The sequence below is a fragment of the Poecilia reticulata genome, chromosome 8 (genome assembly GCF_904066995.2).
Source record: "Poecilia reticulata chromosome 8, P_reticulata-male-v2, whole genome shotgun sequence".
In the NCBI taxonomy this organism is placed as follows: Eukaryota; Metazoa; Chordata; class Actinopteri; order Cyprinodontiformes; family Poeciliidae; genus Poecilia; species Poecilia reticulata.
In genome coordinates, this window is record NC_088837.1 from 26,782,796 (window position 1) to 26,810,484 (window position 27,689).

General features: G+C 48.1%; 3 protein-coding genes and 1 long non-coding RNA gene across 4 annotated transcripts in view; 2 read left to right on the top strand and 2 right to left on the bottom strand.

Annotated features, from left to right (window-relative positions):
* LOC103469451 (keratin, type I cytoskeletal 13) overlaps positions 1-324 on the top strand; it is a 5,005-nt gene extending 4,681 nt beyond the window's left edge. Inside the window, exon 8 of the mRNA XM_081610377.1 lies at positions 25-324. Coding sequence (XP_081466503.1) covers positions 25-109 — 85 coding nt within the window. The 3' untranslated portion in view covers positions 110-324. The remainder of the gene's footprint in view (positions 1-24) is intronic.
* A 3,525-nt stretch (positions 325-3,849) lies between these two features.
* Positions 3,850-12,800, bottom strand: LOC103469453 (uncharacterized). The gene is made up of 3 exons (XM_008417138.3): positions 12,378-12,800; positions 6,948-7,596; positions 3,850-5,882 (listed from the first exon to the last, which is right to left on the bottom strand). The coding sequence occupies exons 2-3, from the start codon at positions 7,377-7,379 to the stop codon at positions 4,770-4,772; spliced, it is 1,545 nt and encodes a 514-aa protein (XP_008415360.1). The 5' UTR covers positions 7,380-7,596; positions 12,378-12,800; the 3' UTR covers positions 3,850-4,769.
* Positions 12,801-14,797: 1,997 nt separating this feature from the next.
* On the bottom strand, positions 14,798-26,120 carry LOC145552654 (uncharacterized). Its single transcript, XM_081610386.1, has 5 exons — positions 25,570-26,120; positions 20,502-20,798; positions 20,046-20,414; positions 18,893-19,131; positions 14,798-18,776 (listed from the first exon to the last, which is right to left on the bottom strand). Exons 1-5 carry the CDS (start codon positions 25,946-25,948, stop codon positions 18,531-18,533), a joined length of 1,530 nt encoding a protein of 509 aa, XP_081466512.1. The 5' UTR covers positions 25,949-26,120; the 3' UTR covers positions 14,798-18,530.
* LOC145552655 (uncharacterized) lies at positions 24,879-26,847 on the top strand. The gene is made up of 2 exons (XR_014088798.1): positions 24,879-25,380; positions 25,565-26,847. It is a non-coding gene; the product is annotated as an uncharacterized LOC145552655 (long non-coding RNA).
* The last annotated feature ends 842 nt before the right edge of the window (positions 26,848-27,689 follow it).

The following is a 27,689-nucleotide window of genomic DNA, read 5'->3' on the forward strand; positions in this document are numbered from 1 at the left end:
TCACCCATTTCCCTTCTTTTGCAGGCTTTCCTCTTCCTCTTCCTCCTCTTCTTCAACCACAGTTACCAAAACTGTGATCACCAAGGTGATCGAGGAGACCAGCAGCTAAGAGCGTTCACACGGCTGTCTGATGGGGCGGAGTCGAATCTCGACCTTTCACCTTCCTGCTAAATGAAACAAGAACCACTTCCTGCCGATGAGGAGCGTCTATCTCATCTTCTTCCTTTTACGCCTCACTTCCTGCTGTGACTCAGTTAAAGATGGTGAATCTGTGAGGAAAACTTTCTGTCTTCAACAAATAAACTGAACTAAACTCAATAGAAATCGTCTCGTATTCATTTTAGTCTATTAAAATGTTTAAATCAGTTTTAGAAAAACTCAATTGATCTCACATCTATCAGCCAATCAGAATGGAGGGAGACTTTCTTCCCCACCTGAGAAACACAACGCAATTTTAAAACGAGGAGGTTGATCACAAATCCAATCATAAAATGCTTCAGTCGATCTGCTCATGAATAATATAAAAGAAGCATAAACTGATAAAGACCAAATATATTTCTAAAACCAAGAGGGAAAGTTTTCTGACTAAACCATAAAAAACATGACAAACCAGAAAAAGGTTGAGATTTGATCAAAATCTGACTTCATCCTCTGAGCTAATGAGCCCACATGCTAGTGATAGCCCACATGCTAGTGATAGCCCACATGCTACTGATAGCCCACATGCTACTGATAGCCCACATGTTAGTGATAGCCCACATGCTACTGATAGCCCACATGTTAGTGATAGCCCACATGCTACTGATAGCCCACATGCTACTGATAGCCCACATGCTAGTGATAGCCCACATGCTACTGATAGCCCACATGTTACTGATAGCCCACATGCTACTGATAGCCCACATGTTAGTGATAACCCACATGCTACTGATAGCCCACATGCTAGTGATAGCCCACATGCTACTGATAGCCCACATGTTACTGATAGCCCACATTCTACTGATAGCCCACATTCTACTGATAGCCCACATGCTACTGATAGCCCACATGCTACTGATAGCCCACATGCTACTGATAGCACACATGCTACTGATAGCCCACATTTTAGTGATAACCCACATGCTACTGATAGCCCACATGTTAGTGATAACCCACATGCTACTTATAGCCCACATGTTAGTGATAGCCCACATGCTACTGATAGCCCACATGTTAGTGATAACCCACATGCTACTGATAGCCCACATGTTAGTGATAGCCCACATGCTACTGATAGCCCACATGTTACTGATAGCCCACATTCTACTGATAGCCCACATTCTACTGATAGCCCACATGCTACTGATAGCCCACATGCTACTGATAGCCCACATGCTACTGATAGCCCACATGTTAGTGATAACCCACATGCTACTGATAGCCCACATTTTAGTGATAACCCACATGCTACTGATAGCCCACATGCTACTGATAGCCCACATGCTAGTGATAGCCCACATGCTACTGATAGCCCACATGCTACTGATAGCCCACATGCTACTGATAGCCCACATGTTAGTGATAACACACATGCTACTGATAGCCCACATGTTAGTGATAACCCACATGCTACTGATAGCCCACATGCTACTGATAGCCCACATGTTAGTGATAACCCACATGCTACTGATAGCCCACATGTTAGTGATAACCCACATGCTACTGATAGCCCACATGCTACTGATAGCCCACATGCTACTGATAGCCCACATGCTACTGATAGCCCACATGCTACTGATAGCCCACATGCTAGTGATAGCCCACATGCTACTGATAGCCCACATGCTACTGATAGCCCACATGTTAGTGATAACCCACATGCTACTGATAGCCCACATGCTACTGATAGCCCACATGCTAGTGATAGCCCACATGCTACTGATAGCCCACATGCTACTGATAGCCCACATGCTACTGATAGCCCACATGTTAGTGATAACCCACATGCTACTGATAGCCCACATGCTACTGATAGCCCACATGCTACTGATAGCCCACATGCTACTGATAGCCCACATGTTAGTGATAACCCACATGCTACTGATAGCCCACATGCTACTGATAGCCCACATGCTACTAATAGCCCACATGCTACTGACAGCCCACATGCTATTGATAGCCCCCATGCTAGTGATAGCCCACATGCTACTGATAGCCCACATGCTACTGATAGCCCACATGCTACTGATAGCCCACATGCTACTGATAGCCCACATGCTACTGATAGCCCACATGTTAGTGATAGCCCACATGCTACTGATAGCCCACATGCTACTGATAGCCCACATGTTAGTGATAACCCACATGCTACTGATAGCCCACATGCTACTGATAGCCCACATGCTAGTGATAGCCCACATGCTACTGATAGCCCACATGCTACTGATAGCCCACATGCTACTGATAGCCCACATGTTAGTGATAACCCACATGCTACTGATAGCCCACATGCTACTGATAGCCCACATGTTAGTGATAGCCCACATGCTACTGATAGCCCACATGTTAGTGATAGCCCACATGCTACTGATAGCCCAATTATGAGGGTTTTTCCTCATTAAACTCCTTCTGAAATCTACTTACAGAAGAAAAAATATTAATAAAAAGTTAAGCAGACAGACTGGACACAAAGATTATTAATAATCCACTTCACCATGTGTTTGAACAGAGACTGCAGGTGAGTCAGATAAGCAGCAGGTGGCGCTGATCCCTGATGTTTATGAACAGGAAGGTAATTTATCTTTTATCTGGACGCTGCATATACAACACTTCCTCTAGAGGAATATTAATACCGAATATTAAAAAAGGTTATTATTTTAAAATAGGTTGAGAAATACAGACATATATCTATATTTTGGTGGACGGACACTCCATCACATAAATTAATGGTATGATAAAAACAACCACCAGGGGGCTCTTTAGCAGGAAGTGTGTCCTGTAAACTGTGGGTGTTTTGTTTTGCACGGCGCATTGCTGCCATCTGTTGGACTTTTAGGGAACTGCTGGACTTTTCTGTCATCAGTGCGGTTGTTTGCTAGCGGTAGAGCAGAAGAACACGTGTTTGATATGAACGCCGCATTCCAGGTTGAGTTCGTCGAAACCTGTAAGTAGCAACTTATACTTCAAAACGAGCCTTTATGTTAACATATGAGGAATTCATCCCTCAATGGAATATATACTAGTCAGTCCCAGTGACCTTTTCAATAACGGTTTTTGCCCATGTGCTTTCTGGGTAAAAATCAATCGCGGAAACTTCCCGCCCCCCGCAACAATTTCCGGCAGCGCAGGTGATAACCGTGTAACACTTTTTCTGTTACAAACTGACTCCGGCCCCCCAGAGAAGGGAAACGTTATGTGGCCCTCAGGAAAAGGTTTGAGGTCTAACTGTTCACACAAACGAACCTCCTGGCGTCATTAAATATCGAACAGGAAGTCCCTTATTGTGAAGCCATCTGATTGGCTGCCGGGTTTGAGCTTTGCGCTACACTGCCCCCTAGGGGCCAGGCGAGTTTTAAACACCGCAGATCCCGTGTACAATATTTTATTTTTAAATGATGGAGATTTTCATCTTTACAAAGATTTTATGATGTAAAACAAAATAAAAATGAATAAATATAACATTAACTTTAGTATTTTCTTTTATTTCCATCTTAATATTTTTTTTCAAATTATGTATTTATTACACATTTTAGTGAAAAGTAGCTTTTTTCGAAATGAGAGTGTTGGATGTTTTATTTGAATCATTCTTGGAGGCCCTGCTTCAACCCTCTGCAGGTTCCTGTGGTGGAGATGAAGGAGAGGAGTCAAAGGTCAGGATGTAACTTTATGTCTTTAATAACGTCTCCATTACAGGATGTTGCATCACTTCCTCTTTTTTATTTATTACATTGTGTTGGAGCAACATAATCCATTCGAGATTTGTACACAGTGAGCGATCTCCGTGGAGCTGGGGGGTCGCGACGTTTGGTCCGAAAGCCCGGCGTTCACGCTGAGCTCGTCTGGAAAAATAATCTGGAATGCTTCGGAGCGAAAAGGAACGCCACCTGATTATCGTCAGCAACGAGACGCCGGCCGCGTCCCGGTCCGAGGACGGCCGGCCTCAGAGGACCGCCTGCTGCAGGCAGGAAGCCCTCCGAGGTCAGAGGTCAACGTTAACCAGAAAACACCTGAAGTTAAGAACCAGAACCCTCCGGAACCGGATCACAGAGCGGACGGAAGGAGCCGCAGAACCCTGACCCGGCTTTTAAACAGGAAGTTACTCTGGATGCGGCTCCTTTAGAACCGACAGACCCATGAGACAGTGGACCCGGTCCGGTCCGGTCGGTTCGGTGCTGCTGGTCTGATTCAGTAAAAAACTGGAAATATTAAAAAAACAACAACAAAAAACAGAACATGAAACTTTTGTGCTTGTGTTTCATAAGTACTCCAAAAATACGGACCGGTCCTGCAGAGCCGGTCCAGTTCCCCTCCTCCCCACAGTATATAAGGTGAAAACACACACACACACACACACACACACACACACACACACACACACACACACACACACACACACACACACACACACACACACAGCCTTGCATAAGTCGCTCCTTTCATTCCGTCCACAGATAAAATGTAAAAGAGCACAAAGGTATGAAAATGTAAGAAAAGTCATAAAGAAACCTTTATATAGCGCTTGTATAAAAACAGGAATAATACTTTGATTCTCCGGAGGTTAAAGGTCGGCTTTAGCTGCTGTCGCTGCTCACGGCGCTGCTGCCGCCGTCGCTGCTGGTGCTGGCCGTGTCGGCCCGCTCTCGCTTGTGGATCTGCTCGTGCGCCTTGAGGTGACCCGACTGGCTGAAAGTCTTGCCGCAGCAGGGGCAGGCGTACGGCCGCTCGCCCGTGTGGATCTGCTGGTGGGCCTTCAGGTGGCCCAGCCGGCCGAAGCTCTTGCCGCACTGCGTGCAGCCGAACGGCCGCTCCCCCGAGTGGATCTTCTCGTGGGTCTTCAGGACCCCAGAGTTGCTGAAAGTCTTCCCGCACTGCGAGCAGGTGAAGGGCTTCTCGCCCGTGTGGATCTGGACGTGGTTGCGGTAGCTGGTCTCCTTGGTGAAGCTCTTGCCGCAGTGCTGGCAGCAGAACGGCCGCTCGCCCGTGTGGCTCAGCTGGTGCGCCTTCAGCTCCTTGGACTGGCCGAAGCTCTTTCCGCAGGCGGCGCAGATGAAGGGCCGCTCACCGGTGTGCAGCCGCTGGTGCGAGCGCAGGTCGTCTGCCTTGGTGAAGCCCTTGGGGCAGTGGGCGCACACGTAGGGCTTCTGGCCCGTGTGAATCAGCTGGTGGCGCTTCAGGTTTCCGGCCTGACCGAAGCTCTTGCCGCACTGCGAGCAGGTGTACGGCCGCTCGCCCGTGTGGATGCGCTGGTGCGTCTTCAGGTTGCCCAGCGTACTGAAGTTCTTCCCGCACTGCGTGCAGGAGAAGGGTTTCTCCCCCTGCATGTTGCGCGGCTTCCTCACCGTGGGACTCTGGGTCTTGGTGGTGATGAGCAGACCCAGGCCGGCGCCGGCCTGGCCCGCCCGGCCCGACCCGTCCACGGCGGGCTGCAGCTCGTACAGCGTGCCCTCTCCAAAGTCGGGGTCGGGTTTGCCCAGCCCGTCCAGCAGCAGGGCGTCGGGCCGCAGCTTGTTGAGCTCGGTGCGCAGCTCGGCCATGTGGATGGACTCCAGGCCGTTGTGGTGCAGGTGGGCCGACACGGCGCCGGCGTCCGGGTACTCGGACTTCAGCGCGCCCAGCTCGGCGCTGTAGTAGCAGTGCAGGTCCACGGCGTGGTCCGACTTGATGTACTCCAGGGTGTCAGTGACCTGCAGGAGGAAAAACACTCGATGAGTCGGACCTGGAACCGACCAGAACCGCCACGACTTCTGCAGACCACAGGTCTACAGCGGAGCGGCTGAGAAAATCATTTCCATTTTCAGAATAAAGTCATAATTTTATAACTCCTCCATCAAAATGTAAATATAAAACGAAGCATTTTGAGCAATTATGAAGTTTTACTTTGAGAAATAATTCTTTTAAAACACCAGCATCAAATTATCAGCAGCAGAACTTTGAGCAACAAACCATCCAAACCTTCTCATTACAACTTTGACTTTTTACACAAAATTTATTACTTTTTTCTGACAATACATATTTTAAAAAATCAGTCATGTATGATGTCGGCCATGTTTTCAGAATCAAGTGACCGCTCTAATGTGTTAGCATTTCAGCGCTAGCATGCTAGCTGTTAGTGTATTTTGTTGGTTTCCATATTTTATGTTTCTGCTAATAAAATATCATGAAGTCAGATTTACAGGTTCATGTTAACGGATCCAGAATGTTGAAAAAGTTTATTAGTTTTATTACAACTAGTAAAAGCTAAAACAATATTTATCTAATGTAATAAAACTATCCATCCATTTTCTAACACCTTGTCCCTCAGTGGGTCAGGAGGAGCTGCTGCCTCTCCAGCTGACGTTCTGGGCGAGAGGCGGGGTCACCTGGACAGGTGACCTGGACAGGTCACCTGTCCAGGTCACCTGTCCAGGTCACCTGGACAGGTGACCTGGACAGGTCACCTGTCTGTCGCAGAGACACACAACCATGCACACACACACTCACACCTAGGGACAATCTGGAGAGGCCAGTTAACCTGACAGTCATGTTTCTGGACTGTGGGAGGAAACCGGAGTACCTGGAGAAAACCCACCATGCACAGGGAGAACATGGAGACTCCATGCAGAAAGACCGGGAATCGAACCCAGAACCTTCTTGCTGCAAGGCAACAGCTCTACCAACTGCGCCACTGTGCAGCCCGTAAAAAAAACTACATATTACTATTTTTAACTTATAAAAACTAAACCGGGCCGTGTCAGAACCGCCTCTGGTACCTGGGAGATGTAGTCGAACACGGAGCAGGGCTCGTAGTGCGACTTGTAGTCCAGCTCCGACGCGTCGCCGTGGTGGAACGCCAGCTGGTGGTTGTCATGGTGACCGTGGTGCTCGGACTTGATGTAGTCGAGGCCGCTGATCTCCATCTTGATCTGGTCGTGGCCCAGCTCGGCGGTGGACAGCGGCTGGATCTCGGAGAGGTCCACGGTCCGGATGGGCTCCAGCTCGCAGTCCTCCGGCTCGCTCTTCACACACGGCAGCATCACCAGCGGCTCGGCGATCTCCGCCGCCAGCGAGCTGAGCGTGGGCGTGGGGCAGTCCGACGACAGCAGCGCCAGCGTGGGGGGGGCGGCGCCGTCCAGAGGCGGCGGGGGGGAGCCGCAGTCCGGCGGCAGGCCGAGGCCCAGACACTCTGCCTCCAAGTCCGACATGGTGAGGGGCGGAGCCAATCCTCCTCACCGCTCTCCGTACCTACGCCTGAAGAGTCGCCGAGGCAACAAGCCACGCCTCTTCCTCTCCTCCTCCTCGCCCCACGGCTGCTGTGGGGGGGGGCGGTCCAGATGGGGGTGAGTGGGTCGACCTGAGAGGAACCAGAGACGATGAGGAGAAGGTCCGAGACGTCAGCGCCGTCACCTGACTGGAACCAGCCTGCAGGGGGAGACAGAGAGGGGGGAACAATAATATTAATAATAATTAATATTATCATTATTACCAGTATTATGATTGTTGGCTGCAGAAGCAGCAGCAGTATTTAGTGTTCTCCAGTCCTGCCTGGTTAAAGCTGCAGTATCGTGTTTTCCAGGCACATTGTTCCATTTTACAGCAGGAACTATGTTACCTTCGTACGTCATAAAAATGCTGTTATATAAAATGTAACTTAAAGAAATTTTACTTCGCGATTCAACGCCCTCAAATTGGGCCTGTCTCTTTAAAAACTCCTGAAGCTCCGCCTCCAGGAAGTCATGCCAACATGCCTCCTCCATTAACCCTGAAACGTTTCTACCAGCGCTGCCCTGAGACCCTGATGCAGTTCCTCCAGGTGTTTGCCAAATGCTGCTGGCTAGTCTGAAGGAGTTGAGAGAGACGGGAGCTTGGAAGCTGCAGCTGTGAGGAGGAGCTGCGCCTCGAAGGCGGGGCTAGCTCCACCCACGAGCTTTGCAGCTGAATGGTTGCCATGGAGATTAAAGGATTTGTCAAACATGCATGAAAGAAATCAACACTCCAGGTTTGTTTCTGATGAAGAAATAAAAACATTATAACATTATGGAAAGATCAAAAAGTGGGTTTTCCATAAAACTGGCCCTCTGAAAACATTTCCTCTCTGCGCTGCTCTGTGACGCTCAGAGCACAAGATGAACCTCCAAATTATTTTACTGTTGCAGACAAAACAAAAGGCCATCATTCTGCAAGCAGCTATTCACGAGCAAGCCACACTAAGCTGCAATGAACAAATAAAAACAAGAGTATGATAAATAATCCTGTGATCTGCTACATCCTATTTTAATGTACTGACAGGCCTAGTCAAATCATTTAGAAACCATCTGTCTTAATTCATTCACAGCACCCTCATTGATCAGACATTGAAACTGTTTGACAGCCATAATTAAGAGTTTTATTAATTATGGATCCGTACTTCACAAATGAATTTATTATTGTTTTTAGTTGTAGTGATACTTTTTATTTAGCTGCATTAATTATTCATTATACTGTAATTAATCCTTTAAAACCTTTTACCAGCGTTAATTAAAATAGTTCAACAGGTGCTGCCTTCACTGACTGCAGGAAAACAGACCAAACCTTTTCCTGCGTGTTTTTTCAGTCCTCCTGCTGCAGACTGTGCCGCAGCACAACCTGCAGCAGGAAGCGTCATGTCAGGCTACTTCCTGCCTCCGAACTGCAGCAGCTTTAGTCCTTCCTGTTGGTAGAAACACAGAGCCGACATCTGTTTGGGAATAAAGTGGAAAACAAACGCAGCAGGTTTCCGTTCAGATCCTTAACTGGGTTAGTTTTTGTTTCCTCTTTCATCTGCCAGCAGCAAAGGATCTGCTAATTACAAGAGCCATAAATCAGCATCGTATCGATATCAGTAAACCTGGATACATCCAAAGTTTGTTTGAATCTTGTTTGTGTTTCTGAGGGGAGTGTGTGTTTGGCCAGAGGAGTGTGTGACGTCTTAACTGAAGACAGAGATGCAATGACAGCGAAGTGGTTGATTATTTAATGTTAAAATGTTAAGGAAATGCATACAACATCAATAATATTGATAAATATTCATATTCATCTGGATATCTGTTATCCAGCAGTTTCAGACTGGACCAGGAGAGATAAGGATGTGATGCGTTCACTGACTCAAGCTGGGATGTGATGCGTTCACCCACTCAAGATGCGAAATTATCAAATTTCTCCTACAGTATTTTCCGGACTATAAGCTGCTGCTTCTTTCCTACACTTTGAACATGCGGCTTCTCTGTGGATTTCTCTTCAACCACCAGGGGGCTCTTTAGCAGGAAGTGAATCAATGGAAGTCAAAATTGTAAATCAAAGAAGAACTCGCTAATTTTCATTTAGAACAAGCACATGCTAGCAGCCATGCTAGCAGCAGGCACGACGGAGAAATGTTTTCAAACTCTTATGATGCAGCTTCTAAGTTGAGGAGTATCGATCTGGCAGGACAGGAGGGAAATGGAGCCGCTGCAGTAAACTCAGCTGAACAGAACCGGATCTGGAGACGGAGAACTGCGTCCTTAATGTATCCGGTAGTTATTAGGACGCAGCTCTCTGCTGCCCTCTGCTGGGTCCTAATGGGAAACTGAGAGCATATACGTTAATGTCTGTGACCAGCGGCCTGCAGCCCGGTGCGGCTGATAAGTTTCCAGGGAGGTTAAAAAATTTGAAGGTGCGGTTTATACTGTGGTGCGCTCATAGTCCGGAAAATACGGCCGTTGGTCTTAAAAGATATTTTTTGAATTAATTATCTGCAAATAGGCCCGTCGAGATAAACGATAAATCAATTAATCGCTTGATAAATTAATCACATTCAGCGTGAAGCTCCCAGTCGGGGGAAACCCCTGATTTAGACCGGAGCGGCCATGACGATCTACCGTAACACACCACACACTGCAGGATGATCGGTTAGATGGCCAACGATCTCAGATTGTCATAAGGGGGAAATATGTGTGTGCCTCCATTTAAATCTAGTGATTCCTGAAGGGCAACATACAGACTTCATAATCTGCACTCTTTTGGTTGAATGCAGTTTTTATTTCCACTTTGGCTTTATGTTGTTTATTTTTTATTCAAGTACGTTTTTTGTTAATGGAGACTGAGAATCCATTTTATTTTTGTTTTTGGCTGTTTAGTTTATTAGTTTCAATGTTATGTGTTCTTTTGAAAATAAGGTGCAACTATAAGGAAATCACATGTATTATTGGTCATTTCCATTAAATCAGTGTCAAAAGGTCTTGAAGCAATATTATCGTTTATCGCAATAATTTTTTAGACAATTAATCGTCCAGCAAAACTTGTTATTGTGACAGGCCTACGAATTAATTATCTACAAATAATGTCGTCTCTGCTGTAGCAGTGACTAGCAGCGTAATCATGTAATGTTCTCACCACTAGATGGCAGCAGGTGCAGAGCATTTTACATTAAAACAAGAGAATTAGTGATGCATGAATGTTACTACAGTCATTCATCACCACAGTGTTGTTGCTGTCCAGGTGTATTTCTGAAGTGGACATGTTAAGTGCAATTTGAAATAAATGTACGATAAAAATATTTTTGTGTTTATTTGATTCCTATTCAAGACACTTTGATGAGAATGACTATATATGTAATATAGGCGGCTACAGAGGATCTTTGTTTCCATTTTTGGTTGGTGGTGCCTCGAGATTTATTCAATTAAAACAATGAACCTTGGATCAAAAAGGTTAAAAACACAGATTTAGACCTTATTTGGGCCAATGTTAATATTTCTACTATAAACTGAAACATATATATTTTCCAAATAAAAAGTCAACCACATCACTAACGTTGTGTCTCTGCTCCAAACTACCCACAATGCAACGCTGCATCACTGTCACGTGACCAAACCCCTCCACAAACACAAACAGCAACAAGATGGAAATAAACACCAGTTTCTAAATGTCTAATATCATTTATCGGTTCCATGCGGTGAGTAAAAACCTCATAAACTTAACGACACTGATGTAGAAGAAAGGAAGAGAAAAATCAGAAAAACCCAAAATCCTGGCAGGTTTGGGTTCATCTGCCAGAGATTATTGTCCCAATTAAACCAAATTCTTTCACCAAAGGCATCAAGAAAAATTACAATTTAGACATTATTTTCCTCGTCTTCAGTGCTTCCAAAGCTGTGATAATTCGGATAACAATTCCTGTAATATGGCCACCAAAGGACTGCGTGGATAAAATAATGAGCCGTTATAAATCCACTCAGGCCAGTGGAGCCCCTCTGCCGCTGACTGGTAGAAATAACGTCCATATAATGCGAGTCCAGAGGGTCTCTGCTGTTTCTGGACCTTTTCTTTGCTGTTTTACTCGCTCAGTTCAGTCTGAGGAAACCTTGGGTTAAATTATGGGATGGAGCAGCTCCAGGTGTCCATCAGGTCCCACATCCGGGTCACGACCTGGACAGATTTCCTGGTGATGATGGAAGGACTGAACTGGTACCAGGGTCAAAGGTCAAGCTGATGCCAGCTGATGAAGACAGATGATTTCAACATAAATTTGATCAACAGTCTGGATGGGAATTTCTCTCTTTCACTAATTTCTGAACCTCCAGATTTTTATTATTGTTTAAACAAACAGAAACAAACATCTGGGAATTTAAATGTTTTTCCTCACTTATCCGGACCTGGAAATACTCTAATCAAATTCCAGTTTTACAGGATCCCAGGAAGTGACCGTTACCTGTCTGCTGTCACACAGCCACGCAGGCTCACGCACACCGGCCCACGCACCGCTGCCGTGACCTCCTCCCGGTGGCCGCTCTCTCTCCGCCTCCAGACAGCGGTAGAAAGCTGCTGCTGTTTGCGGAGGGAATCGCTCTGCAGCCGCACCAGCAGGGCCGAACTGTTAGCCGCTAGTAGCTAGCAGCTAGCCAGTGGCCATCTTGTTTACGGAGAACCAGCGGGGCTAGCTGCAGCTAGCATCCCGCAGAAAGTGAGAGTGAGGCGGCCGCAGGAGGAGACACAGCGGCCTCCTTCAGGCTGCCTGGCCGCTTTGTGCATCTCACAGGCAGGCTGCGGGCAGCAGAGACCGGCTGACACCCCGACACGAAGCCACAGAACCGGGGGCGATACGAGCGGCGGCCCGGTCCTCCGTCAGACCGTTAACAGGCTCCGAACCTTGCGGAACTCCGCGGCTCGGGGCTGGGGAGAGGGAAATCCCCGGAGAGGCAGGCTCTTACCTGCGGGTGGCCCGCTTCATGGTCCGCTATCTTGGTTCTGCTCGGTTCGGTTCGGCTTCCCCTCAGCTGCGGTGGCTCAGTCCTCCGGACCCGCCACGTCCACCTCGGCAGAACACCCTCTCCTCCTCCTCCTTCTTCTTCTCCTCCTCTTTCACTGACTAATTCCCCTCCCTCCTTCCTTCATACCTTCCTTTCCTCCCTCCTTCCTCCCGCTCGTGCACACACATACCCGTTCAGGCGGGTATCTGGGTCACCATGACAACGGCGCCAGTAGGTGGGTACAGCTGTGAGGGCGCGCGCAGAGCGGGTACGCGCAGTCATCTCGCGCTCTGCCTTTTGATCTCCATTGTTCCGACTGCACGCGCCGATGTGCTAATTTGAATTAGTGAATGAATGAGGAGCAGCACGCGACCCGCTGAGCCGGGGCAGCCAGGGCACGAGGCAATTATATGACGTCACCACGTCCCAAAGATCTGTTTTTTTCTTAAGGGAACCAAACACATTTCAGAATGTTTTTAGTTATATTAGCGTTTAAATATTAATACAGAATTATTAGTTTATTAATTCAATCTAAGCTTTTAAATAATGACATTAATATTATGTGCTATTATTTTATTCCCATTTCTTTTGTCAGTTTTTATGTGTTTTCTAATTTATTTATATTAATTTTACACGTATTTGTTCAAATATGTTATTCATATTTTTTGTTTTCATTTATACTTATTTCATATTTCAGATTTTTATATTGTATTTATTTTTGACAGGTTTTATAAGTCATAACCACCTTTTGAGGTCTTTTGTTACCATTTTAAATAAAATATTTTTTATGTTTTATGTACTTAATTTATTTGCGCCATGTTTCATATTTAACAGCCATGTCTGCTGTTCAATGAGTTCTTTAGTCCGGAATTATTTTGGTTTATTTGCCTGTTAGTTTCATTTACTTTTGCATTTTTCTGTGTTTGTTTCCATTTTGAACCTCTAATTAACTCCGTCACCTTCAGTTTTACAGCAGAAAAATGTGGTTTGTTGATAAGGTGATAAAAACTGAGTTATAATGAGTTAACTATTGGTATATGAATGGGCCTAAGTGATAAACGGTTCAGAATTATCTATCAGAATATTATATTTCTGAACAGTTACAAGACAGATAATATGTCAAACATGGAGGATAAAGATGCAGAACCATAACTCAGGTTTACAGGAGCAAAAGTTTCTGAATGTTTTAGTTCTTTTTACATCTGTCTTTCAAGCTAAGATTACCATCATTGCCCTCTGACCCCAGGGCCCCTGAGCGTGCTCAGTGATCCAAACAAAGGTCCAACGCCGGTTCGTTAACTGGAAACCTGTTGATGATTCATGGAGGAGGAAAAACTCTGGATCTTTTCAGTGCTTGTTCTTCACCAAACCGCCTCGTTCTGGGTCTGGATCCCCAGAGAGCCGGTTCATCCAGGTCCACGGCATGGTGGCTCCATCGCCAGCGTTTCTCTGGGCGCCTGATCGAAAACGCCTGACCGTTTTCCTCTGGGTTTGAGACGAAGTGCGGTTGTCACCAGAGACTCATCATGGCGGCCAACACAGCCGGACTTGTTCAGCCCGAGCAACAATCCAGCAGGTTACCATGGTGATGCCTGCTGGTGTTTCTTTGCTGCTGGACAGCAGGCCATAAACTCACACTGGTCTCTAAGACTGTTTTCCCTCCTTCAGTCCGGTCGACCCGGTTCTACTGGAGCCAGAACATCTGCTCCACCTGCAGCTGCTCTGAGTCAAACCAGCCTGTTCCCCTCCTGGCCTGTGGGGGCGCTGCACCAAGAACCACTGAAGGAAACGACACAAATACCTCTGAAGACACTGAGAGCAACTTCCTTCTTCACCAGATGGAAACAAGATGGAGGATTTTGGCGGTTGGAGGATTTCTCTTTAGGCTAAAGACCAGGAGCCATTTCTGCTGCTAGCGCTAGGCTAACATGTTAGCTTTGGTTGTATTTACCCAGAATGCCCTGCGCTGTAGTCCACTTCCTGCTTCTGAAGCGGTCTCTGGTATTTAGATATGGATTCAAACTGAACCAGAGTTCACTTCAACCGAACCCAGACCGAGGTTTGGAGGACCAGAGGTCAGAGGTCAGATAGCGTTCACGCCTCACTATGCAGACCGGACTTTGAGTAGACAAACGGGCAGGATGAGTGACGAGTGCATCTGACTGAGTAACGAGTCAAAGTATTTGAACTTTCTGGTCTTGATTTTGCCGTCAGTTTGGTGAACACTTTCAAGAAATTCAGTTTTGACAAAGTTCCATTTCAGACCATTTTCTTTTGATCGATCGCTCCATATTTACATTTCTTCCAACTATTTCAAATATTCAAGATGTTGAAGGGAAAATATTTCAGAAGCTAAACCCTGATGACAGCAGGCTGCGATGTGTGGTTGGGAACATTTATTTAGATTTTTACATTAAAAGTACCCGGTCTCATTGACTAAAACAGGTCAGAAATATTAGAAACGAAACAAAAACACCTCCACCGTGGCCTTCATCGTCATCACATCATCAGTTAAATAACAGACACAGAGCATGAATTAAAACAAACTGATGATTGGTCTGCATTTCTTCTGATGAAGGCTGAAGGCTCCATGCTCTTCATCACTCATGTTCAGACTGAAGAAACGTTTACATCGGTTCATCAGAATTACAAAAAACACGCTATATTTTATAAAAGTATTGCATCAAATCCAAACAAACACAGAGATGAACTTTCTTTGTCAAACAGTTCATCGACATCATACAGGAAGTAGAAACAAGATGTCCGAAGTACAAAAACAACGAGGAAATCCATAAGAATATGAACATCAGTCACGTTTGGCTGCATTAATAAAAACAGATAGTTCTGTAAAAAAAAAATCAAATGAAAGATATTTAAAAACGTCCCTTTCACCCCCACACCTACATCGAACATCAGGAGGACCGAGAGTCACTCCCTGAGGAGCCCCAGAGTCCGTCCGTCTGTCCGCCCTGCTCAGCTGACCTTTTTAGCCGCCTCCGCTGCCGGAGGCTCAACAGTAACATGGTTTTCTCTTCAAATAAAACACAAACAGCTGAGATATATGTACACGTTCACGGCGTCTGGATGCGCCTCAGAGGGCGAGACGAACCCGACGTCACGGCGCCCAGCCTCCTTTAGAAACGGAGAGACGCGCACCCGCCGGACATCAGCGCGCCTGGGGAAACTTTTAATCTGGCTTAAATTATTGCTTTATCTCTGAAACATTACATCAGATCAATCAAAGTTTATGTTAAAATGTTGGTTTGCATTGGGAATATTTTATTATTAAGACAATCTAGACAACAGGTCGCGCCGATGCTTTAATTTCCACGCGGGTGCATTTCTCTCTCATGGCTTTGTAAACATGACAGGAGGAGCAGTGATTGGTTCAAGAGGTCACATGATCACAGCGGCTGTGGGAGGACTCCAGGTAACCAGCAGGTAACGCTCACCTGGTTCCAGTTCTCCTCCGAAACCGGATCAAAACACTGAACTGAAGCTGCTCGGTAAAAAAAAACCTTTCATTTATTCTCATTTTTAGTCAAAATTATCAACTTGTTTCATATTTTTGGGAGCATTTTACATAATTCTCTTCTTTTCCCAAATTAAAGTGTTTAACAATTTAATTTCATTATTTTTATTCCCAAAATTACATGATAAATCTTTGTGATATTTAAGTTTATTTATAAAGGTGAGTGCAACTAAAATAACTTGATTTAAAATATTTAAAAAGTAAATCAGCCTATATATTAAAATTACAATTAATCACAAGAACGTTGCTTTCCTTATAAATAAATTTTGCTACACAGATTAGATTAATAGTTATTAATTTGGTGGTATATAAATGCTTTTTTCCCCCCCCCAAGACTAAAACTTTGATAAATTTGAAATGGAACGTTTGCAAAACATGCCAAAACAAGAAAACTTTTGCTTCAACATGATTTAAAAACCTTGTTGTAGATTTATTTTATATTTTCTTTAAGTCAATGTTGCGACAGTAAAACAGCAAAACCTGCTGTGATTGAGAAGGAGAGACGAGATTTATATCTGGAATCATATCCAGGTTCTGGCAGTTAAAGGCTTCCGTACATTTCTACTAATTTTCCTCAAGATTTAAAAATCTATTTGGTCGAATCCTGTCAATAAATCTCTACCAAGAGCAAATAAATAAGTATTTGTATTCCCTCAGATTCTAACATTTAAATGTTTGTTTTTTACCAAACAGCTTCAGGTTCTCGTGTGATTTTCTGACACGCACCCAAACAGAAAAACAAACGATTTGCTTTAAAAAACTCCAAGAAAATCCACTTCAACGTATCCAAATATCAGCGCTGTACATCTGAGGTAATCGGGTCTGTTTGGACACAGAAACACTTGTAAAAAATGAGGTATGTGAACACGGTGGAGGCTGAGAGTGCAAACGAGTCGGTCCAACCGAACACGCGGCGTTCGCAGAAGTTCGGATGTCAGCGAAGCAAAAAAGGTTAATAAACGATAAAATCAACCCCCAACAAGGTTTTTTATTCTTTTTTTTTTTTTTACACGCCGGGTTGGCAGAGACCAAACCGAAAACGCTCTGCAGATCCTGACCTTCATCTTCGATTAGAAACCAGGAGCTTCATCACGAGGCGAGAAACGAAAGGATAAAAACAGAGTCTGTGTTTACGAGAAGAACCGAGAACCGTGAGATCAATCTGTCAGCTGATCCTCTGAGATAAAAACTACTAAAAATCTGTGATTTTAGGCAGGAAAATCATTCCAGGATAAATGAGTCGCGCTCATAACAACAGGACATTTTCTGCATCCATAAACAAAATCAGAATTTTTTAAAAGATTATAGTCAAATGTAAAATATTCATGATTTTTGTGCCACGGCGAAAACTCGAATAAAATAAATAAATTAATATGAAGCTCAATGTCTGTCATTTCAACATTTAACAGAACTAAAATCAATCATTTTATTCCAAATCGCTTTCAAAGTGAAAGTGCAAATTTCAGGGATTTTCTTTCTGATCTTTAATCTTTAAATAATTAAAATTTTCTTTTTAAAAAACATCCAATATTGAATTTAATTGTTTTAATATCATTTATTACATTTTCATATGTTATTGCATCTTAAAATGGTTGAATAGTTTTTTGCATCCATTTTTTTATATATAAAATTTTTAATTTTAAGCTTAAATCTTGGTAAAACAGTAAGAGCCTTTCTGATCATCCATCTAATTTAAGTGCTAAAACCTTTAATTAATCTGTCCCATGACTTTGTGCAGGAACAAAGTTTAGTTTTATGTTATATTTTAATACTCTGCCGTTTTATTTTAAGCCTTTTCCGCTCAGCAGGGAGGGAAAAGCAAACGGCTCGTTGTGACGTTACATCTGGCTGGCAGTGACGGTGTGACGCCGCCGCGGACCGACCGGCTCCTCTGTAAACATCTGAAGCAACATGGCCGACAGGAAGTAGAGCGGGAGTCAGGAGAGTAACCAGGAAGAGTCCGGTGGCACTTAGAAAGCCTGGTTCTGATCCGACAAGAGGAGCCAAACAAAGCGTCAGGCGGCGGGAAGCCTCAGAGCGTGAGGTCACTTCCTGTCCACCTGGAGGACTGATTTACACACCGAGGAGGAGGAGAAGAAGAAGAGCGCCTCGGTTCTCCGGGTCCGGTTGGTTCCGATTCTGAGGAATTCAACAAGATGATGTCTAAATGAATTAAAGTTCTGAGTCCTGCACATCAGAGATCCTCTCTGGTTTCCTGAAAAAACAGAAGTCCAAGTGGTTCTGGTTCTGGTTCCGGTCGGGAAGTTCTCAGAACCTCGTTTTACTTTCTTACTTCGTCAGAAAGAGAAATTCTGGTAAAAACGGAGGCAGACTAACCGTTCTGTGGTTCTGACTGAGCTGCAGCTGAGTACCAGACGGCCCGGATCTGGACCTCTGGTTCTGGTTCTGGTTCCCTTAGTTAAATTCTTCTGCTTTAAACCCTAAAAAGGTTCATGAAAAGTTCCTTCTGGCTGCAGAATCAGGCGGATCCGGATTCCACGACCAGACCAGAACTCTGCTCTGGCTCCGAGGTAAACGGGCATCGCTGATCCCACTTCCTGCTGCCTTTCAAAGTAAAAGCCTCAGGACTGGTCGGGGTGCTGGGTCCGGACGTGGCTGTGCAGCCGCGTGTTGGACGAGAACCTCTTGCCGCATTCGGAGCAGCGCAGCGGCGAGGCGGCGCCGGCCGGCGGTGACGACGACGACGACGTGTCGGCGGCGGCAGAGTCGCCGGCGACGTGCGTCTGGCGGTGCGCCTTCAGCAGCGACATGCGGCTGAACCGCCGGCCGCATTCCTCGCACTCCGACCAAACGCGCCGCCGCTTCTTCTGCCAAACGAGAGAGAGAGAGAGAGAGAGAGAGAGAGAGAGAGAGAGAGAGAGAGAGTGAGAGAGAGAGAGAGAGCGTCACCCGACCAGAACCAGCCGCTTCTTCTCTTCCTCACCTTCCTCCCTTTGTCCCCCTCCTCCTCTTCCTCTTCCTCCTCCTCGTCCTCCTCGCCTCGGACCGTTGGCTCCGTGTCGTCCCGCTGGTCGTCCCGCTGGTCGTCCCGCTGGTCGCTGCTGCCGTTGGTTGCCAGGGCGATGAGCGTCTCCTTGGCGGCGGCGTCTTCGTCGTCTTCGTCCAGCAGCTGAGACGGCAGCGTGAGGAGGCGATGAAGCATGGAGGCAGAGGAGCGGCGGCCTGAGGGGTCAGAGGTCACAGATTACGTCGTTGAACATCCATCGGCCACCAGAGGGCGACAGACACAAAACATTTCGTTTCCTTTGGATCAATAAAGTGGTTTTTATTTAAAATAATATAATTTCCTGAAGTTTTGCAGTGTTTTGCTTAATTTGTTTACAGTTTTATTAAATAAGTTTTTATGGTCATTTATTAAAAGATTATTCAAAAATGAAAAAGCGTATATATTATAAGCTATATATTTTCTATGAATGTATTTTTTTTTATTATCTTTTCTAATTCCACTGAAATGTTTTTGCACAAAATTCTTTTAATTTAAATTATTTATAACATTTTAAATTTAGAAACTACCTTAATATTTTTACATGTTTTTGTTATTTTTATCATTTAAATTTTTGATATGACATTTTATTCTTTTAAATATGACATTACAATTTAAATGATAACTTTAAAATGTGTAAATATGGAAGGTCAGGAAACGTGCAAGTCCCGGCGGCTGGCGCTCAGCAGCCATTCATCCAGCGGCTCGTCGTGTTTTTGAGTTAAAAAATGTTTAAAGTTGACAGGAAATGTGAAAATATCACTTGATAATTATGTGTTATTGTAATATTAGAAGATTAATATCTGAACACCTACTATAGAGTCTTAAAAAATGCTAACGTTTTTAACTTCGATAAATAAGCAATGCTAAGCCTGGTGGGGGCACATGTAAAGCCTGGTAACCCGCCAGGCTGACAATAAACTGGACTATCCTGGAACCCTGAATATGACTTCCTGTGAGGCTTTTCCTGTTTCTTTCATCTCAAAAAACCATTTAATAAATAACGCAAATTTATTAAATGTTTTTCATGTAATAAATTAAATAAATGTAGCCAGTTTGTTCAGTGTGGTTGAGGTGCGTTTGTTTTCCTCACCTGACGGGCTGAGCGGGGGCCCCGGGGTGGGTGTGGGCCCCGGCGCGGGCGGGGTCGCGGCGGGGGCGTTGCTCTGACTGTCGGCTGCTTCGTCGTCGTCGGGAGAAAACACCTCCATGTCCTCCAGGGGCGTCCAGCGGGGGTCCTGCTGGGGGGACGAGGGCGAGGGCTGCAGGATCACCGAGGTGGAGGAGACGAGGTCGCCATGGTGACCCCCCCCCTCACTGGGACCCGGCCCGTCACCGCGGCGACCGTCTCCACCTTGACCTTTCATGGGCCAGACGTCACTGCACCACTTCTGACCGAACACCTTGTCCAGGATGGGAACCCAGTCCTGGGGGGGAGGAGGGGCCGGGGGGGGCTCTGGGTCTGTGGGGGGGGGGAATTCATGTTTGGGTTTACAGACCCGATCAGAACCAAACAGAACCAGTGGACCAATAGAAGCAGATCACTCACCGTCTGCCGGCGCTGTCTCTTTGGGTTCCTCGGCCGGTTCCTCCCGGGTGTCTTCGGACCCACTGGGCGACACTGAGTCATTGACCGAGCCCCGCCTCCTGCCCCCAGCCCCGCCCCCTCGGGGCTTGTCCGCGCCCCCGCGCTCAGAGCTCCGCCCCAGCTTGTCCTCCAGCTGCTGCTGCTCCGCCTCCATCTTGGTGATCTCCAGCAGCAGGTCGTCGAACGACGCCTCCACGATCTTGGTGAGCTCACGCAGCGCGAAGGCCAGGACCTGCTCCATGACGGACTTCAGCTGGTCTGCAGGACAGAGACCAGACGGGTCAGAACCTCAGAACTACAGCCCCACACAGAGCCCGGCAACAAGCCCCGCCCCTCAGGACTCGCACCAATCCGTGGAGTCCTGGAGCACAGCGATGCTAACAGCAATGCTAGCAGTCATGTTAACACATTAATGGTCAAAAACAGTTTATTAGATTAAAATCTGTTCCCTTCGATTGAAGTCCATTTAGCTTTTCTGACAGTTTGGCCTCCTTCCAGCAGTGGGCGCTGCTGCTCATCCTGAAGCAGAGCCAGCTGATGGAACCGAAATAATCATGGCGGAGGAAACGATCCGGAGTCGAGTCGGGAGTCCGTTCAGGGATGAGTCTTTTGAACTGAATCGTAAACGTTTCCAGTTCTCTGTGGGACTATGATGGGTGAATTCACTGAAGGTTCTGCAATGCGTTCTGGTTCTGATCCGTTCTTCAGACCCGCTGACCCGGCTCCAGCAGAGGGGGTTCTGGTTCTGTTCTGCAGCTTTAAACAAGTTATTTCTGATTTCTTCCCAGCAGCATTAAAGGTTCCAGTCCGGCCGCCTTCAGAACCAGAACCAGAACCAGCCTTCTAATCTGACCCCACTCCTCCTCTTTGCCCTCCGTCTCCATGGCAACAAACAGATTTTAGGTCACCGTGTCATCTGACCAGAGTGTGTCACTGCAGTGACCTCATTACATCACCCTGTTTGTTGGCGGTAAGCCCCGCCTCCCCACACCTATGGCTGCACCTGATAGGCCGATGAGGCCGCCCGTCCTCCAATCTGGCAGCAGCGGCCATGATGCTGGCCCGGTTCTCCATGGAGGGGTGTGTGTGTGTGTGTGTGTGTGTGTGCGTGTCTGACACTGAGACAGGTTGAAGCTTCTTCAGGAGTTTTATTTTGAAAGTCTGAAGCTTTAAGGTTCTTCATGAATCTCCAGGCTGATTAAATGGACTGAACTTATGACGCGCTTTACACTCGAGTCACATTCATACACCGATATGCAGACTGGGTTCAGTGCCCAGTGGCAGAAGGAAGCTGGAATCGAACCTATTAAAGGATAGTTTACCGGATCAGAACCTCGGGTCGGGTTCCGGACCCAACAGAACCTCACAGATGGGTTCTTCCTCCATGCGTCCATCATAGCCCTGATGTTACGTTCTGCATATCTTTCTCCTGGCAGCATCTCCTCAGATTAATATCCTAATCCCAGCCCCATTCCTCCCAGTTCTCCCAGTTTCTCTCTCATCCAGTCCGGCTGAGGATTCCTTTTCCCAGTTCGTCTCCTTCTGGAAACACTGGGAGGAACAGGAAGCTGCTGACTCTGGATCAAACCGCCTGCAGCATCGTTCCCGGCAGCCGGACGACCCGACTCGGGTCCGATGTTCCTGTACAGAATGTTATTGCTGTCGTTAATCTTGTTTTTTATATTTTGTTTATAACGTTTTAACTTTTTGTCATTGCTGCGGTTCCCCGTTGTGAGACAATAAAAGTATTCTAATAAATCGGACCGGGACCGGCCCGGTTCCAGAGGTTCTGTTTGATCCCAGAGCAGCTTTCTGCTGTTTGAGCCGTTAATCCGTCGCTGCTTGGAAAACATCACCGAATCATGGTTCCGACCCAAAGCCGGACGAAAACAAGAGGATTCTGATGCCGTGTTAAATAAGACACAAGAAGAAGACTTCAAACAGACTGCGGTCACTACGCCAAGTTCAAACAGCAGCGCCGTAAAATGATGCTCAGTTTACGATTCCATGCTGAAATTTTATTTTGTTTGTTTTTGACATGTTCATTCATTAAACCCAGCCATTCCTGAGTAGCGCTCCGTTTACGGCAGTAAAGATGGCCGCCGCAGCACTCCGTTTACAGCAGTAAAGATGGCCGCCGCAGCGCTCCGTTTACGGCAGTAAAGATGGCCGCCGCAGGGCTCCGTTTACGGCAGTAAAGATGGCTGCCGCAGCGCTCCGTTTACGGCAGTAAAGATGGCCGCCACAGCGCTCCGTTTACAGCAGTAAAGATGGCTGCCGCAGGGCTCCGTTTACGGCAGTAAAGATGGCCGCCCCAGCACTCCGTTTACAGCAGTAAAGATGGCCGCCGCAGGGCTCAGTTTACGGCAGTAAAGATGGCCGCCGCAGCGCTCCGTTTACGGCAGTAAAGATGGCCGCCGCAGAGCTCCGTTTACGGCAGTAAAGATGGCCGCCGCAGCGCTCCGTTTACAGCAGTAAAGATGGCCGCCGCAGCGCTCCGTTTACGGCAGTAAAGATGGCCGCCGCAGCGCTCCGTTTACGGCAGTAAAGATGGCCGCCGCAGCGCTCCGTTTACGGCAGTAAACATGGCCGCCGCAGCGCTCCGTTTACAGCAGTAAAGATGGCTGCCGCAGCGCTCCGATTACAGCAGTAAAGATGGCCGCCCCAGCACTCCGTTTACAGCAGTAAAGATGGCCGCCGCAGGGCTCAGTTTACGGCAGTAAAGATGGCCGCCGCAGCGCTCCGTTTACGGCAGTAAAGATGGCCGCCGCAGCGCTCCGTTTATGGCAGTAAAGATGGCCGCCGCAGCGCTCCGTTTACAGCAGTAAAGATGGCCGCCACAGCGCTCCGTTTACGGCAGTAAAGATGGCCGCCCCAGCACTCCGTTTACGGCAGTAAAGATGGCCGCTGCAGCGCTCTGTTTACGGCAGTAAAGATGGCCGCCGCAGGGCTCCGTTTACAGCAGTAAAGATGGCCGCCGCAGCGCTCCGTTTACGGCAGTAAAGATAGCCGCCGCAGCGCTCCGCTTATGGCAGTAAAGATGGCCGCCGCAGCGTTCCGTTACGGCAGTAAAGATGGCCGCCGCAGGGCTCCGTTTACGGCAGTAAAGATGGCCGCCCCAGCACTCCGTTTACGGCAGTAAAGATGGCCGCCGCAGCGCTCCGCTTATGGCAGTAAAGATGGCCGCCACAGCGCTCCGTTTACGGCAGTAAAGATGGCCGCCCCAGCACTCCGTTTACGGCAGTAAAGATGGCCGCTGCAGCGCTCTGTTTACGGCAGTAAAGATGGCCGCCGCAGGGCTCCGTTTACAGCAGTAAAGATGGCCGCCGCAGCGCTCCGTTTACGGCAGTAAAGATGGCCGCCACAGCGCTCCGTTTACAGCAGTAAAGATGGCCGCCGCAGCGCTCGGTTTACGGCAGTAAAGATGGCCGCCGCAGCGCTCCGCTTATGGCAGTAAAGATGGCCGCCGCAGCGTTCCGTTTACGGCAGTAAAGATGGCCGCCGCAGGGCTCCGTTTACGGCAGTAAAGATGGCCGCCCCAGCACTCCGTTTACGGCAGTAAAGATGGCCGCCGCAGCGCTCCGCTTATGGCAGTAAAGATGGCCGCCGCAGCGCTCCGTTTACGGCAGTAAAGATGGCCGCCGCAGCGCTCCGCTTATGGCAGTAAAGATGGCCGCCGCAGTGTTCCGTTTACGGCAGTAAAGATGGCCGCCGCAGCGCTCTGTTTACAGCAGTAAAGATGGCCGCCGCAGCGCTCTGTTTACAGCAGTAAAGATGGCCGCCGCAGCGCTCCGTTTACAGCAGTAAAGATGGCCGCCGCAGCGCTCCGTTTACAGCAGTAAAGATGGCCGCCGCAGCGCTCCGTTTACAGCAGTAAAGATGGCCGCCGCAGCGCTCCGTTTACGGCAGTAAAGATGGCCGCCGGCGTCTCTGGATGTATTTTAAAGTGGTGGACAGCGACAGCACGGTCACCAGATGGACAGCAGACATTTTCAGCCTTTCTTTACGTCCAGATTTACCGTCTGGTTTCTTCTGCTGCAGAATTATGACGCATGTTGGATAAAATGCGACAAACGCATTCTGACGCATCTGGAACAGGTTGAATTTATTTGGGGTGAAAACGTTGGAATTGGGTCATTCAGACGTCTGTTAAAAGGTTGGTTCTGGGTAAGTTCTGTTCCTGGACAACATTCATAGCATCAAAGTGAATATGAAATAAACTTTTTTGTTGTTTTAAGAAAATAAAGTCAACCAAACCATCAAACAGTTGTTTATGTTTTCCAAAGATCTGATTGGTTCTGTTTGTTTGTTTACAGCAGCTCCTTCCTGTTTTACCTGCAGCTGGTCCCTCCTGTCCTGCTGCTCTGTCCACTGTGCCTCTGCTCCAGGTAGCAGCCGCTGCAGTGACCTCCAGCTCTGACCTCCGGCCCTCCATCCCGGACCAGGAGCTCCTGCCCTCCCCCCCCTCCTAATCGCAATGTGTTGCCTCTTTGTCCTGGTGACCCCCTCCCCCCACACACTCCACCCTTGAAGGGAGACCTGTCAAACCAGACTGTGGCTCATGTTTATGACCTCCACGCAGGCGGCTGGGTGGGTGTGGGGGTCGGAGGCCCTGCTGTTTATTTTTAACCCGAATGGTTCCGTCTTCCCTCCAGAACCGGTTCCGTCCCCGGGAATCCACACAGCTTCTGGAAACTAGGCCACATCCTCCCTGTAAGCAGCTTTGCGTGCAGCAGCGCGGTGGGTGGGCGCTCTCCGCTGCCCGCCCTCCGCGCTGCTTCGTCCCGGTCCAGGAGTCAGGAGAGGCCGGGGATGCGGGTCCCACCCCCCGCAGGCCTCCGTGAGTCTGCAGCTTGTTTACACATCTCACCCCGCTTACGCAACGCCTCTCCGGCTCGGAGGGATCCCCCACGGCCGTTTGTTTACGTGTGTGTGTGTGTGTGTGTGTGTGTGTGTGTGTGTGTGTGTGTGTGTGTGTGTGTGTGTGTGTGTGTGTGTGTGTGTGTGTGTGTTGGTTCCAGCAGCTCACCTACGACCCGTCCGCGCTGCTCCAGGCGGCGGGTGTCCACAGCCGTCACGGGCGCTGCGTGCTCTCCGCCCCGCGCTCCGGCGCCGCGTGGCTCGGGCTTTGTCCTGCCGCCGTCCCCCCGCTCGTCGCCCGCCTTGCCGCTCCTACCGCCCGCCGCGGAGCCTCCGTCCTCCGGGGAGGTCGAGCCTCGGCCTTCGCGGGTCTGCAGCTGCAGGCGGAGCCGGCGGTTTTCCTGCTCCTTGGCGGCCGTCTCCAGCAGCAGGGCGTTCAGGCTGGAGCCCACCGACTTGCTGATTTCCTGGACGGCGAGCTGAACGACCTGCTCCAGCACGGACTCCAGCTGGCCCTGGAAAAACGAAATGTAAACGGCCCCGTTCATGTTTTCGGCCCCTCCGCTTAGAGGTCTCTCTCATTCTTCTGTTCCCGACCCTCCAGCCCGCTCCCCGCGCCGACACCCTGACCGCAGACTGGGTGAAATCTTTCCCAGGTCGCGGTGCTCCTCCGGCGGCTGCGCGCTCCACGTCGCTCGCTGCTACTGCTGCTCCGCATGTTTTCCGACGATGGCCGAAAAGAGCCGAGTAGAGGCGCAGCGACATTTTCCCGCCCACATGTGCTGCCTGGGCCGTGACGCCATTTTGGCTTTCAGAGAATAACAGCAGTAATTCCCAAATGTCAGACTTCCTGCCTGTTTTTTACTAGAAAAATACCCGAGAAATGAGCTCCATGGGCCACACATCGTCAACCACACGTAGATTAACTACTGGTTCAGCTATAAAAACCTAAATAATATCACTTAAACTCAGATTTTATACAAATCTATCACACACAGAGTTGAATATCTGAAGCCTCAATCTCTTGCCAGTTTGATAAGATAATGACCCCAAAAACCCTCTGAAAAATTATAATGTATATTTCATATGAACCATTATGCAGTTTAAATCATCTCCCATGAGTTAATTTAAACTCTGGATTTGTTGTTAATTTAAACTCTGGATTTGTTGAGCTCATGTATCAAACCTGCGGATTCAGATCCTTCAGTTGGTTGGGGAAACTCCTGTTTATTCAGGAAAACCCAAAGGTTTTTTGTTTGCTTGTTTTCAATCTAAATGTAGCAACGTTAGGCCTCGGCTTTGTTGTTGACATGAGTTTTTAATAAGGTGTGAGTTGTTGCCTTACTGATAGAAGCAAACCAAATGTTCCTGTTTCCTCCATCATTTGATTTTTTCATCTGAAAGTTTGGCCTCCTGTAGATTTAAACCGTAAAAATGGTTCTGGTTCAAGTCTGTGTTCAGACCCCTGGTTCTGAAATGGACTCGGAGACGACCTGATGTCTAATGTTACATTAAACCTGGAAAACTGTTTAATCTAACATTTAAATTAAAGGCGGTTAAACCGGGCCTGGACTGACCCAGAGGCAATTAACCGGGCCCGGACTGACCCGGAGGCGGTTAAACCAGGCCTGGACTGACCCAGAGGCACTTAAACAGGGCCTGGACTGACCCAGAGGCAATTAACCGGGCCTGGACTGACCCGGAGGCGGTTAAACCAGGCCTGGACTGACCCGGAGGCGGTTAAACTGGGCCTAGACTGACCCTGAGGCGGTTAAACTGGGCCCGGACGGACCCAGAGGCGGTTAAACCTGACCCGGAGGCGGTTAAACCGGGCCCGGATGGACCCGGAGGCACTTAAACCGGGCCCGGACGGACCCGGAGGCAGTTAAACCGGGCCTGGACGGACCCGGAGGCAGTTAAACCTGACCCGGAGGCGGTTAAACCGGGCCTGGACTGACCCGGAGGCAGTTAAACCTGACCCAGAGGCGGTTAAACCGGGCCCGGACGGACCCGGAGGCGGTTAAACCGGGCCTGGACTGACCCGGAGGCAGTTAAACCTGACCCAGAGGCGGTTAAACCGGGCCTGGACTGACCCGGAGGCGGTTAAACCAGCCCTGGACTGACCCAGAGGTGGTTAAACCGGGCCTGTACTGACCCAGAGGCAATTAACCGGGCCTGGACTGACCCGGAGGCGGTTAAACCAGGCCTGGACTGACCCGGAGGCGGTTAAACTGGGCCTAGACTGACCCTGAGGCGGTTAAACTGGGCCCGGACGGACCCAGAGGCGGT

What these genes read in the sequence shown, in the direction of transcription:
- LOC103469453 (XM_008417138.3), bottom strand. Translation starts at nt 7,379, where the DNA reads ATGTCGGACTTGGAGGCAGAGTGTCTGGGCCTCGGCCTGCCGCCGGAC. An exon ending in TGTTCGACTACATCTCCCAG is followed by an intron (nt 5,883 to 6,947) that starts GTACCAGAGGCG and finishes TTCCTCCTGCAG; the next exon opens with GTCACTGACACCCTGGAGTA.
- LOC145552654 (XM_081610386.1), bottom strand. Translation starts at nt 25,948, where the DNA reads ATGAACGGGGCCGTTTACATTTCGTTTTTCCAGGGCCAGCTGGAGTCC. An exon ending in GCAGCGCGGACGGGTCGTAG is followed by an intron (nt 20,799 to 25,569) that starts GTGAGCTGCTGG and finishes TCTGTCCTGCAG; the next exon opens with ACCAGCTGAAGTCCGTCATG. An exon ending in AGAGACAGCGCCGGCAGACG is followed by an intron (nt 20,415 to 20,501) that starts GTGAGTGATCTG and finishes CCCCCCCCACAG; the next exon opens with ACCCAGAGCCCCCCCCGGCC.